Genomic DNA, 14851 nt, shown 5'->3' with positions numbered 1-14851 from the left:
CCCCCAGTTATATCCCACCTGCTGTCCTTTATCGGGTGCATGTAGGCAATAGCTGTAAGGGGGACAGCACGGCACAATGGATGTGCAACTTAGAATAATGTGGAAGCGTAAAAATCATATCTTGCCAGGCCCTTTGTCTCAAGCCTTCACAGACAATGTATAGGGTGGCTTTCCAGATTCTGTTGTTATGATGGAGACACATTGGGAGAGAGGAGGAAGAGAAAGTATACCTTCTTTCCCCCTCCCTCTCTCGCACCCACCCACACTTCCCACTCCTCTTTCTGGTGTTCTCATGCTCAGGGCAGAGGCCGCTGGCTGGAGAAGAGGGCAGGCCAGCTCCACTGAGGCACTACCACCTCCTCAACAACCCTTCTGCTTGGGATAGGAACCTGTGGACCAATCTCATGGTGGCCTGGTTTGTGCAAATATGAGGGATCCCAGAGAGGAGCTCACACTGTTAGAAACTCAAATATATAAGCTAGGCGCCAATGGCTCCTTAAAGCAGGGTTACAGTCGCCAAAATTGAATGGCCAGTTGCCGTTGGGGGGCAAACGGCTCAAAAGTCATAGCTTTCAATATGACTTTATGGTTCCTGAAATTCATTCTGATTGTGCAGATAAAATATAATGGGTAGAATTCTACAGGATGTGCTGCTAGTGTGTGAAAACAGTAAAAATCCAAGGATCCCCAGGCATGCACCTCCAGATGGTGGAGATGTTAGGCGCCACGCTGGCCCCTGGGTGCCTGGCAAATTTCAAATGCCGGGAGCTCACAGTCGCTCTAGTCCTTTTTTGCTGCCATGCCATGCTGCACTGAGCTAAAGTTTGTCTTACCATGTCATTCAAAATGGGACTCACAGTTTAACTCTCTCAACACCAGCCACGAGCTCTAGTCAAGAACAAGCCTAAGCTACAGCTCCTGGTTAGTGAGAACAGAAGAGAACCACAAGCCCTGGTTGAGACAACACATTAAGCAAAATTTTGGCTTAGTTCACTGTAGTAGTAAACAAAAAATGGGAAAAAGCAAAGCTGCTACAACAGACAATTTGGGTGGAATGCTGAAACAAACCACATTTACAGCATAGTTAAGGAGGTGACTGAGTGTGCATCTTACGCTAAGCCATAGTTAAGGTCAGTAAGCCAACAACAAACCATGGTTTGCATGGAACTGACAGAGAAACTTTCCACACACTAATATATCATGACTCCTGTATGGAGCTTCTCAGTAGCGTCTACAATAGAGAAGGAGCCCTTTGGATGGGTGTAGCCTGATTTCAAGTAACCAGTGCTTTTTTTCTAGAAAAATAGGTTCCGGTACTCACCATGAAGTTGTTACAGTAAGTGTTACACTTTTTAACACTAAAAAGAAGTGCCAGTACTGCGTACCCTTGAGTACCCCCTTGAAAAAAGCACTGAAAGTAACTATGAAGAAACAATCTCATCTCCAGCACATTTCCAAGAAGCCCTGATTATGCAAATGAACCTCCAAACATAAACACATCAGCTGCTTCAACAACAACTGAATGATAAAAACAAATATAAAGCCATCCATCTACATAGTATTTTACAAAGAGTGAGAGGGCAGGTCCCTGCCACAAGGGAGGTACACTTTATAAGCCTGGAGCTCTTTGTATTATTTCCCCTTCTCCTTGCAGAATAAGGAAAAGGATAAGGTTTTCTCCAAGCCGCTATAGAAGAAACCCACTATGAATAAATGATATTTATTTAGAGTCAGTTATGCAAGTATAGAATGTTTCATAGAAGTACAAAGCACACAGAAGCACAGGCCTCCACAGACATGTCTTTAAAGAAGAAATGGGGATAAGAATACACAAATGTGCACAGTTTATATATTTTGTACTCTGGGAAATACAAAAAAAGACCTGAGAAAGAACTAAACTTGAAGTATGGAAAAAATCAGGACAAATATATATTTTACCATTTCTAATAAAGGAATCTCAGAGTTTTATTCAGTGTAGACCTAGGGAGATCGTTCCATCAGCATGAGCATTTCTGCTTGCTGGACTGAATGATCTCCCCTCTCCTCCCATGGTCCACTGTTCTGGGGTTCTCCTGACCCTCTGGAACAGATTTGGGGACTGTGTGGGAAGAGGACAACAGGGAAATCCTGGTGCTCCAGTAGGAATCACTGTGCTGGCTTCCACTAATGCAACTACTTAGTTGAGCACAGCCCTTAGTGTGAGAAGAGAACGGAGGGCTGCAAGGTCAGAAAAGAGGCAGGTATTTAGTCCATTCTCGACTGAAGCTTCTCCCACTTTTCTTAACACAGCACCATCCCAGTACAATGTGAGTAGTCTCATTCATTCATTCAACTTACTAGTTGCTTGTCACCCAAAGATTTTCAAGCGACTTACAGTGAAGGAAAAAAATACAATACATATTACCATTCTAATACATTAATATTTCATGTAATGTAACATTCATTGGGGGGGGGCATACCAGCTGTATAAATAGTAGCGAACAACAAATAATAAACAACTCAAAAGCAATTTTCTGACCCATTAATTAGCAAATAAACAAAACCTCAATCTCCCCCTGTGCAAAAATCACTCACATCGAACCTACATCCCCCTACCCTGTTTAATCTTCCCCTCCATCCAGAAGTCTGGTGTCAGCTGTTGCACATCAGCGGTGGGTGGGTCCAGTGTCCTCCAGGGGTGGTCCAGCACCTCTCCTCTCCCTTCAGGGGGAAGAAGCAGCAGCAAAGCAAAGCAGGAAGATGATAAGAAAAGTTCTACCTGCTTTGCAGTTGACCCAGCTACTGCTCCTTTCCTGCTGCTGGTGGGGTGTGCTATTAGAACAAGGGAGCCACATATTTCAAAGGCTCAGTTTATAAACTTCTGCACATTTTTTTAAAAAAATGCATAAATCAGTTTCTACTTACATGCTTGTTTCTATACTGAGAAAACTGGGAGAGGCCAAACACAGTCGCTACAGCACCGCCTCCAATGAGGATAGTCCCTTTCACGACCCTACGAAAAGCCATTTTCTAATCCTAGGAAAAGAAAGAAAACAACAATGTTCACAACCGTACAAAGTCAGGGAAGAACACTTATCTAAACCAGAAACAAGAGAAACTTGAGGAAGTAGCTGTCCTCAGAAGGAGAAAAAAGAATACATACAAATATGATAAAGTGAGCTGTATACAACTTCTCAGCCACAGTGGTTCTCAAAGCAGTTTGCAGTAATAAAAATGGATTTTTAGGCAGATGGTAGTTATCCTCACAACAACAGATCCAGAATGCCAGTCAATGGGATCGTGTGACCCCTGGCTCCGGTTCCCCAACAGGTATCAAATGAGAGGGGTACTGTGGAGAGTCCTCTCCCCAATCTATCAAGTGCTCTTTCTGTTTTGAAAAAATTGTCTCAGCAGTTTTCAGCCCTTACAACTTCTGAGACAATAGCTGTCGGTGGCCCTAAGAGAACATTGATCTATAAATTCCTCCCCGCCCTAGCATAAGCACGTGAGTGGCAGCAAAGGGAGATAGAAGGGGAGACTTGTTAAGAAGCATGCAGCCTGCATGCATGCAAGCATGCAGTTCTCACATGCAATCCATTTCAGGAACTTTTCCCCTTGAACTCGAACACATTCTGGAAACAGCACACTGGGATTTAGCCCAAAGACAACAAAGAGAAAACCCCAAACAATGCCATTGTATCAAAAGGGAATTACCGGATTTAGTAAAACAAGAAATCAAATTGGCGCCAGCTTTCACGAGAAACACACTAACAACAAGCACATTTCAAAACATTTTTAAGTAATGGAAGGGTTAAAGTATACAAGCTCTAACTAGTATACATAGCAAAGATAGGAAGCCACAGAGAGAGAGAAGAAAGGACACTCTAAGAGAAGGGAGATACCAGAAGAAAAATGAGTGCTACCTAGAGCTACTCGCTGTAGAAAGAAAAGAGGGTGTTGCCAGGGGTAGAAGGAAGTTCCAATAGTGATTTTGTGAGGTTCACAGGAAGATTTTAGGGTCAGAATCAAAAGAAAACAAGTGAGAGACTTGCAACACTAGATGAGACTACAGATGTTTGCAGTAGAACAGTAGCGGATGGCTGCGATATCCCTAGTGAGGCTATTAACTCTCAGATCTTATTCATTCATTTTGGTCTGCAAAGACTGAACCTAATGTCATTCTTGCAAACTGCCTACCCAATAGGAGTTAGGGGAGAATTTGAGAGCATTCTGACACAGAGGGTATTGGAAGTGATGCGAAAGTTAAAGACAAAGGTCTTTAAAGGGCTTATGGTAAAATGCCAGAATCTATCACTATCAATTTTGCCAATATATGAGCCACAGTATATTTTAAAGAAGGTAGTTCAGTGTGTCTTTAAGTGATCTTGTGAATGGACACTTTTTAGCTTATTTGTGTTGTTTTAATAAGCGTTTTGTTATATCTTGTATCTCTGTATTTTTATCCTGTTCCTGCTAATTGCTACCTTGGGGTGAAAAGTGATGAACAAGTTTAATAAGCTAAACTAAAAAAAAAATATTGTTAAAAGCACCACCAAACAACTCCAACACTAGCCGAGGTTGCATCCATCATCTCCCCATCCCAAAACTAAACTCTGCAAAGGGAAAAGCTACTATTATTATCTACATGATGTGACTTTCCTTCATTTACCCCATCTTCATGAGCCAGGTGATTCCCCCCCCCAAGTAATTGAAAAATTGGGGGACAGTGAAAGAAGAAAAGGACATGGGGACAAATTTCTCTGTTAACAGTGAGGACAAGCTCCCTTCTCTGGTCACATACCTCCCATCCAGTGTGGCCTTTCCAAGCTTCAAAGTCCAGAAAACCACACAGCTATAAACTTATATTAAAATTACCTGGACTCCTTTGGGGGGGAGGGGAACGGCAGGATATCAATTTAATTAATTGAATAATTATTTAAGATGGAAGCGTACAAGAAGGATAGCTCAGCGGCAAAGAAGAGCCCTAGATTGCTAAACAACTTTGCAGTGCGCTTGCAGCAGAGACAAAGGGGAATGTAAACAAGTCAATGTGTCAGTAGTACAGTAGTAAGACGCAGAGTCAGCTTGGTCTATATAGGGGAGGTGGCCTACAAGGTATCTGGCTCCTGGGTTGTTTAGAGTATTAAATGTCAAAAACATTTGCCTTGAACTTGGCATAGTAGCCAACAGGCAGGCAGCACAGGTCTTTCAACATGGGTATGGTATGTGTAAAGCTGAGTGTACTGCTGAGCAATCAAGCAATTGCATTCAGAAACTGGCACGAGGGTAGCCCCACGTATTATGCATTGCAGTAATCAAATGAGATTTATCATCGCCTGGGTCCAGTCCCCACACTACACAACAGCTCCTTCAGAGGGGAAACAACCCTACCCAGAGCTGGCACGCAACCCAATTTCCAACCTTGGAAACCACCACTCATCTCGTCAGGATTCAACTGTTAAAGGAGATTTGGGGCAAGGTGCCTCCTGTAACTGGTATGCTGATGATAATGCGCAACATCTGAATAGGAGAGGCCAGGGATTTCACCCATGCAAATCACATGCTCTTCCACTGAACTATGGTCTCTCCCCAAACGTAATCCCATTAACCCTTTTGTGCATCCTCTTGTTCCATATGTTGCCAGTACCAACCAATCCACTGTTCTTTTTTCTTTTGTTTTTTAAACCGCTCGTTTCAAAGGCGGTTGTACCAGCACAGCACTCTGAGTATCACAGGCTGTAAATTAAGAAGCAGCTGCCAACAGGTGCACCTTTGCGTGCTAGCAGATTAGCTGTGGAATGAGAAAGACAAGCTTATCAAATGCGATCATCAGTTGCACCCTGATAAACCATTGTTTGTAAGTGCTGGAAGGAAAGGCGTTCAGCCTTTCACCAAATTCAATTATAATTACACCCTCTCTTTGTTGAGCTTTGCTCAAAAGGCATTGAAGAGCCATATGGATTTTTTCTCCCATCCTTCCCAAAGTTAAAATACACAGGCCTGTTACAATGTAGCCTTTTTTCCTTTCCTTTCCTTTCCTTTCCTTTCCTTTCCTTTCTTTTCCTTTCCCTTTTTAATTTTTTTTTTTTTTTACAGCTTGCCTTGCCAATACACTGGTATTGGTATTCCGGAGGCCCGTTCGCAACCTGAACAGAACGCAACCCGCATTTGAGCATCGCGATTTGCCGCTTCTGCGCATGAACATGATGTCATTTTGCACATCTGCACATGCGGTGAAACCTGGAAGTAACCCATTCCGTTACTTCTGGGTCGCCGCGGGACTCAACCTGAAAACGCTCAACCTGAAGCAAATGTAACATGAGGTATGACTGTAAGCCTACAAAAATGATTCCCATCCAGGAATCTTTACTAGTTTACTTGCTGCCTCACATGTGGCCTGAAATAAAACAAATATATCCTTTTTAAAAGAGAGACGTTTCCACAAACGTCTCTGCTTGGCCACCAAGAAACTACTCCTGCGCCCCACGGATAAAGCTCCACAGGTAACGCCAGCTATTTACAACCTTGGCGCATATGCTACTCCGACCCATGTGAGGCGAGCTTTGTGAAAGCAAAGGCTGAAGTCCCCAGAACAGATGTAAGAGCCAGGGATGGGGTGGGATGGAGTGAAATCCTGTTTGTGCACTCCAACACTATAAATAATTATTGTTCACCTCCGAGACGTCATCTGCTGCCAGTTATTTCTTTCAAAATCAAAGCTCTTCTCCCAACCCCCCCCCCAAAAAAATCTGTCTCTGACCATGCACTCAAGACATGTCGCTATTAAAGTGTACATCATTTCAATATCTGAACCTCTAGCACAGGGTTGGGGGACCTTGTTCACCCCAAGGGCCACATTATTCTTCCAGGGGCGCCACATGGTAGTGGGGGATGGGGCCAGAGCAACCAATGAACATTTTACCTTCTAGGTAGGTTCTACACCTACACACACACACACACACACACACACACACACACCACTCAATCCTCCAGCCAGGCAAGCAAATGGGATTATCCTAGGACACATTCTAGCCAGGCAAAAACACCTGAGGAAGGAACAAAGCAGAGCCAGTGAAGGAGGGCATGGCATGGGGAGAGGGTGTGTGGCTCAGGAGGGAGTGCAGAGTGGAGAGAGTCCCATGGGTCAGACAGAGAAGCTTGGAGGGCTGCATTTGGTCCCTGGGTCACAGGTTCCCCACTCTAACAAGCAAACAACACCTGTCGTAAGAAATCTTAGTTGACTGATCATACAAATTTACGAATATTTAGATGAGAAAGTCCCACTGTTCAATTGGGCTTACAAGATATTTAAATAAGAAGAAGAAAACAACAGGTTTTTTTGTGGGGGAAATATACTCCTTGTCAGTGCTATTTTTCTAGAAAAAGAGGTGCCAGAACTCACCAGGAACACCTCCCTTGTTCTCTTATGGAGTTCTGGTGAGCTCCAGCTAAAAAAAAGCCCTGCTCCTCGTTTTTAAAAACACTGTACTCATATTACTTCCAAGAGGCATTTCTTCATGTAAAACAGGAAAGGGGGAGGTTGTTCTTGTAATGCCTTGTATTATAATAAATGGATTGAAACTGCAGACCCATTGAAAGCTACAGACATGACCAACAATTTCAATAGGCCTGCTCTGGGTATGGCTTAGATACAATCCATTAACTTTTGTTAAACTCAGCTAATAAAAAAAATTAAATGGCAACACTTTTCAGTCGATTAAAATGTTTAAAATTGATTAACTGATTAATTGACTGATCACCGCAGCTTTCATTTTTCTCCCAGGAAAACCAAGAATTCAAAAGTGGCTCAGCACAGCCATATCAATCTTCAAATTAGGTATGCATGCAACCTTCTTTTAATATAACTCTTTGGGACATCAGAATAACTGGCTAGAACATGTGCACTACTTAAAACTGTTTCGGCAGAAAGAAGCATTACCACTGTAGATAAAACAATAATAAAACTAACCATACTATTATAGTCACTATCAAGTCAGAGTGAACTCTGCACTGTACATAGTTAACAGCCGGGTTAAGATCCAGGGGAAGGGCTATAGAAGGGAAGTAGAAGAGAAGGAAGCCACAGATTCAATCTCCAGGTAAGACTGGGAAAGTCACCCACTTCAAATCCTGGAGACCCACTGCCATCCAGTCACTGCAGACAATACTGACGTAGATGGACCTACGGTCTAAAGCAGACATGGCCAAACTTGGCCCTCCAGCTGTTTTAGGACTACAAATCCCATCATCCCTGACTACTTGTCCTGTTAGCTAGGGATGATGGGAGTTGTAGTCCCAAAACAGTTGGAGGGCCAAGTTTGGCCCCCGCTGGTCTAAAGGTATGGAGGCAGCTTCCTAGGTTCCTAGTCACTTAACTTGTATTTTTTCCCATACTGCACAAGGCTGGTTCCTCCATATCCGATTGTTGCAGGTGTTATTACTGCACAAGGTTCTCTTAGCATTATATTTCTCTATATAATAAAAATGTAAGAATGTCATCATGCAGCCCCCGTTGGAGGATTTGTAGTGCTGCATCACAATCCTGGAGTTGCATGAAGTCAGAGCTCAATAGGGGAGCAAAAAGTGAAGATAGATTGCATCATGGCATTGGCCATGGCATGGAAACGAGAACGGTTATTGAGAAGGTGGAAATGGCAGTTTAAGACAACAACAGAAGTTCGAATAAAGCGGAGATGGAGGAAACCGAAAGGAAAATTGTAGTTTTAAACCATGACATTGGTTCGTTGTATGGAAGAACTGAGGCATGTGCCCAGTATGCTTTACTTAAAGACTAAAATATTTAGTTGGTGGGTACAGGAAAACTCAGGTTAGGTGATCACAAAGACAACTGGCCAATAATAACGGTAACACTGTCTGCTCTGCAAGGCAATGGCGCTTGGTATTTTTTTGAAGCTGGGTTGTTCACAGGGAGTCAAGTTGTATTCTTCGTTGCTATCAACCAGGGGCGCAAGCCAAGCAATTGGCTTTTCCCCTCCTTTTTAATTAAAAAGAGATTGCATTTGGACACCAGGGAGGGAAGCAGCTTGACATTTGACTCTAAAAAGAAAAGGACCAGGCTTTTTAGATTTTTCTTTCTTTCTTCCCTCCCACCCTCACTTTGGTTAAGGCTAGATACAAGCAGGTAAAGTTTCTCAAGTCATAATATGTAGAGTATTTAAAGGAAAAACTGTCCCAAATTTACAAGCATTCTAGGTTTTTGCATCAATATGTCATTTAATACTATTCACTGCGTTCTACAGTTCAAACAATGTGTCTTTTTTCTAATTTGTTGTGGTTGTTTTGTGTTCCTTCTTATTTCTGCTGGTTCACAGTTTAAGCGTATACACATCTACTGAAACTGAATCCCACCAAATTTAAAGGTCCTTACTCCCAGGTAAGAGGGTCTATGATTTCAGCATCAATATCCTCCCCCCCCCCCGGACACATTAATGTGTCAAGCAAGCCATCCTTCTTATGGCAGCCAGATTTCTTCAGAGTTAAATCAGACCAAACAGCCTGCGTCACATGACTTAGTGCAAATACACAAGTTTAGTGTGAATGCACAGGCGCCTAAAGAGAAGACTGCAGCTGCTTTGCTTCATCCCAATTGTTCTGATGCTGCACTGTGCTAAACTATAGCATGGTTTGTCTTAATGTGCCCTACAAACCCTGGGCTCATGGTTTCGATCTCCCGCACAAACCATAAGCCATGTGCCAAACCTTAATTATAGCTCATGTAACATGTGGAAAGAGCTGCCAGGTGCTAAACACCTCTCCCCCTTCCCATTTTGCAACATGAAGTTATTTATTCTGGGGCAACAGATAAAACGGTGACATCCACAAATCAATTGAACATTAATATTTAAGCATCACCACCCATAGCTTGGTTTTATGACTTGAAGCAGATTTGATGGGACTGATTTCCAGGTAATTGTGCATCGGATTGCATCCTTGCGACATAACCTTAAACATGCTCACTTAGAAGAAGTAATTCTCGCTATTTTTAGTAGGTTATATTGCTTAGTAAGGCTGGAAAACAAGCCCACTTATCTTGAAGTGAGCCTCACTGGATTCAATACGGCTTATTTCTGTGTAGACATGGTTAGGGCTGCACTGTTAAGTGTGTTTAGGATGGTAGTCCTATACTAACATCTACTCAGCAATAATTTCCACTGGGTTCCACTGGAGTTGCTCTATATAGGGCCACAGCACTGCAAATTAAAACCAATGCTTAATTCGGGTTTACTGTAACCCACCTGGGCATGCTTTGTGACCCAGGTTAGGATCCACAGGTTAGGGAACACTGTTCTAAGGTACCAAAATGCTTTTCCCTACTGACTAGCAATAAACAATGCAAAACCTATAACTTTCTATTTACTTCTTAGGCGCTGCCAGTTTTATCCCTTCAATGACATTGCAATGAATTTGTAAGTTGTGTTGTTTATGCAGTGAGCCATGTTAAATCTAAAGGGATCAGGCACAGCAGAACACTATTAACAAGTATCTGCAAGAAGTGCCTTCTGTAAAGCTCTACAGAAGTACCAAGCAGATTTGTCAATACGTTGAAACAGGACCAGACTTGCTGAAGATGACCTACATCCCTCTTACTGCCACTAAGGAAGTCAAGTTTAACAAAACACAACCACTTGCAGGCCACTCCCTCTATGCATGCATGCTAGGATGAAGATGGAAGTTGCTTCTAGGTATCATGGGTGCACTTAAATAGGATTAAGAACTAGTAGAAACATGTCTACCTGCTTCTGAGATTTTAAGCATAATATATGAGAAAACAGCACAATTCAAACTACTTAATTAAGTCGCTAAAATAAGTTTGGGCATTTTGCACCATTGTCCCTAAGCAGCTTGGAATATTAGAAGATACACTGGTACCTCGGGTTAAGTCTTTAATTCGTTCTGGAGGTCTGTTCTTAACCTGAAGGACCACTTTAGCTAATGGGGCCTCCTGCTGCTGCCATGCCGCCAGAGCACGGTTTCTGTTCTCATCCTGAAGCAAAGTTCTTAACCCGAGGTACAATTTCTGGGTTAGCAGAGTCTGTAACCTGAAGCGTATGTAACCTGAAGCATATGTAACCCGAGGTACCACCATATATCCTTTCTAAATGTACCTCCCTTTGGTTAAAAAAATAAATTAAGCCTATCAAGAAAGTGTTGCATCAAGTTTTCTAGATACAGAACCATTAGATGGAGAACAGAAAGGTTAAGGATTTTTAAAGGTAGCATCTGGTTCGCATGACACAGTAAGTCAAACTATGAGTTTACTAGAACTGCATGAACATGCAGGCCTGATTAGATATCATTTGGCTTGCTGCATCATTCAAAGCAGTGTGCCCTGTTATCCCCCCCCCCTCAATTTTGGTATAGGAGGTCTACAAAGGCACACCATTCACATGTACTTATCTATACAGTACTACCTATCCAACAACCAAGATCAATGCTTCATAAGGCGTCATTAGCAGTCTTCATTCTATGTGTTGGTTAACAATTCTCAACACACACAAATAAGTGCATTGAGCTTAACGGACACCTGTTAATGGCAAAATTCACCCACCCAGAAACCTTAACCTTATTTTTGACGGGTCTTTGAAGAGGATTGGCATATCAAATAAACCTCCACATGAGGAATGTTTGTACTGGGAAAGGACACAAGGAGGCAGCTGTTAACCAATCTGTTTGCAGTAACACAAAACTTTCTGCTCAAGTGATAACTTAATGACTGCTTCTATAAAAGTAGATGGGTTGAGATTCAATCCTAAGCATTGGTTTAAAAAAAGAGGGAAGGAAAAGGGTCTTAATGACTAATGTGAAAGAATCTTATGTACAGTACCATACTTTGGGCTTATTCCCAGATTTAGAAAGCAAAAACTAAAATGAATCACTATTTGTGAAATACATGGTGAAATTTGATGACCAGTCATACAAATCATACAAAAACCTAGCCAGTTCTGGCTTTGAATGCTTAAAAATCTGGCCGCTTGTAACACAGGCTGAACTGAACACTCTTTCACTCTGTGCTTCCCTACAAGGGGTTGTGAAAATATCATGATACTCTGCTAAGCACTTGGTTAAAGGCTATATGTAGCTGGCTCAACATACAGTTTGAGCAGGAACATAGTAAAAGGTTTTTAAGATGCCACTGCACAGGGTCACGAATCTATCTTCAAAGAGCAACATATCTATCACCACTGCTTCCAGGCTGAGGACCTGACCTCTTGCTTCTCAGGTCTCAGGTGAGTGAGGCTTGATGAACAATCACTCCTTCTGTGGGAGTGCACAAACATCCACATATACATGTTCCAACCATGAGTGCACCAGGAGCCACAGAGAAGTCTAGCTTGGCTAGCCAGCCATTAGATACCTACAGGTAAACCTTGCATCCTCTCACTTCCTGTACTGCTTCTCCTGTGGTTTCCTGTTGAGGTTAAACAAGGATCCATGGTCCCATTGCTATAGTAGTATTATTCCTTCATGCCAGCTTCAATGACCTCAAACATCATTGCCATGGTGACAGGAGATGCAGTAGAATTTTAACTAGCAGCCTAGAGTTCCGGATGGATGGCAGATGCAACGGATAGTAATAATCATAATCATAATTTACTACTTATACCCCGCCCATCTGGCCAGGCCTCCCCGGCTACTCTGGGCAGCTCCCAACAGAATATTAAAAACATGATAAAACGATGTGAGGGATGCCTCAGTTGCCCCAATAGAGGCCAGCCCTGGCAACAGGCAGATATAAATACTCTAGGCCAGAGCATATGTTACTCTCACCTCAAGAATACAACTGGAAATAGCTTCCCTGCAGTTCCGACACCCACCCACATGCAAGTGCCGGTTCTAGCATAAACAATTATTAACCTCATGACTTGCAACCACTGAGCGGCCAGTTCCTGAAGGCTGGTGGGGCAGCGAATGTGGAGAAACTCACAAAGTATGTAAAGGTACATGGTCAGACCAGGAAACAGACTGTCACTGAAAGACCTTTGCTGCCAGTGTTCCCATGGCAACCACAACATGTGCTTTACAGAGATGTAGTTCTCCTGAAGTGCTCACTCTGCCTAACAGTAGGGCCAGCCCTGCATTCCATTCATACTCTTTCACAAGCACACCCATTTTATACTGCCTGCAATAAATCAATAATAAGGAGGAGGAGGAAGAGGAAGAGAATTAGTTACTATTTACCAACTGGAATCTAGAAAGAACACCCAGACAACTGATTTGGGATGGACCACTTAAAAAAAAAAAAGAGTCCTAATCAAAGTTAATAAATAAAATAAATAAGTCAACCACTTCACAATTTTCCCTATGAGGCTATACTGTTGAGGGGCCTCTCATTTCTAAAACTAGAAGTGCTAAGGCTCAGCCTCGCGGAATTTCCCCTTGACCCAGATATGCTGAGACATGCTGGGATTATTCAATTGGGGAGAGAGCACTTAGCCCATGTTCACAGCACTTCTGAGTCCACATTACATGTGGCGGGGAAGCTGACCCCCAGAATCAAAACAGATTGTGGCTCACACAGCAACGTAAGGGGAAGGGCCAGTACTACTCCCGCCCCACTAGTCCCATCTATGGATGCGAGTGGAAACCTGTGGGTTACATCCAAAACAAAGCAAATGCGAGGGGTGCTGAGCATCAGCCACACCGCGAGGACAAAGCCTTCTGCACATGATCGGAGGCGGCCTCGCCTTCTTCACACCTGTGCCACATGAGCCCCTTGCATCGACAACAGGTTCTGGGGCTGAACCAGGCTCGGGGTGGGTGGGGAGTCGAGACAGAACCCTAATAAAGCCCCCTGCCTCTTAGGTCCCTATCACGAGGCCCCAAAGAGTTCCAGGAGGAGACTCACAGTTTCCCGGTCGAGAGAAGAGACCCTGCTCCTCCTCCGAGGCTCAGCCACGCCGCCGCTGCTTTCCCGGGGACTCTCTCGCCGCTTGGCCTGGAGAGGGAGGCGGCCGGTGAGGAGGAGCAGCAGGAGGAGGAGTCCCCCGGCAGCACCTCCCCGAGGCCTGGACCGGGCTCCCCTTTCCCCCTGCCGAGCACGACGCCGCCCCCGGGCTTCCCAGGCGCCCGCAGCCCAGCGCGGGAGCCCCGAGGAGAAAGGCGCTCGGCGGCTCCGAGGCAGCCTGGCGCGCACCGGGCCCTGCGGCGGAGGAAGCTTCGTGGCGAGCGGGAAGGAGGCGCGCCGCCTCCGCCGCCGCCACCACCGGCTCCTGCGCTGCCCAGCTGCGGCCTCGCGCCCGGCAGACCCCGCACGCCAACCCGCGGCTCCGCGAGGCCCAGGCACCGCCCGCCTGCGCGCAGAGCATCCGCCTTCCCCGCGCGCAGCACGGCGGCCTCTCCGCGCTGCGCGCAGGGGCGACCACCGAAGCTGCGCGCCGCCCTTACCTGGCTTCTTTTCCAGCCCGGCACCTGCTTAGTGAGTCCGCATGGGTTTGCCTTCCCGGCGCGGCGCCTCTTTCCCCCCGGGCGACGTCTTCTTGCCGAGGCGCGGAGACGAGAGGCCCCAGCGCCTGCCTCCCTTTCGCTGCAGCTGCTGCTTTTGCTACTCAACTGCTGCTGCTGCTTCTCCCTCCCTCGCCGCTTCCTTAAGGCGTGTCTCCACTAACCGGCTAGCGAGGAAGCAGGTTCCCGTAAGGTCCCGGCTGGGCTTGGCGCGGGAGAAAGAGAGAGAGGAGAGACGTCGCCTGCCTTTGCAAACACGTGTGGAAGTCCCGAGGGAGACACCAGAAGAAGCACTTCTTTTTTGGAAACGTGCCCTCCTCCGAGGCCTCTCCTCTTACAGGCTCGCCTGCCAAGGCTAGGGTGCCCCCCCCCCCGAGAGAAATGGGACTCTGGGGTTTTCAGAAATGGC

General features: G+C 44.9%; 1 protein-coding gene across 3 annotated transcripts in view; it reads right to left on the bottom strand.

Annotated features, from left to right (window-relative positions):
- Positions 1-14554, bottom strand: part of GPD2 (glycerol-3-phosphate dehydrogenase 2) — an 86067-nt gene extending 71513 nt beyond the window's left edge. Inside the window, exons 1-2 of one of the 3 annotated variants that reach the window (XM_081187481.1) lie at positions 14386-14554; positions 2905-3015 (exon numbers count right to left, since the gene is read on the bottom strand). In XM_081187481.1, the coding sequence (XP_081043607.1) occupies positions 2905-3006 (102 nt within the window). In that variant the 5' untranslated portion in view covers positions 3007-3015; positions 14386-14554. Of the gene's footprint in view, positions 1-2904; positions 3016-12359; positions 12483-13846; positions 13937-14385 lie in introns of those variants that run through there. The other 2 variants (XM_081187482.1, XM_081187483.1) reach the window with 2 other exon arrangements.
- Positions 14555-14851: the final 297 nt, after the last annotated feature.

Source organism: Podarcis bocagei (assembly GCF_964188305.1).
Source record: "Podarcis bocagei genome assembly, chromosome: 1".
NCBI classification, from domain to species: Eukaryota; Metazoa; Chordata; class Lepidosauria; order Squamata; family Lacertidae; genus Podarcis; species Podarcis bocagei.
The sequence above is the reverse complement of the archived record's forward strand: the minus strand, read 5'-3'. Positions and strand labels throughout refer to the sequence as shown.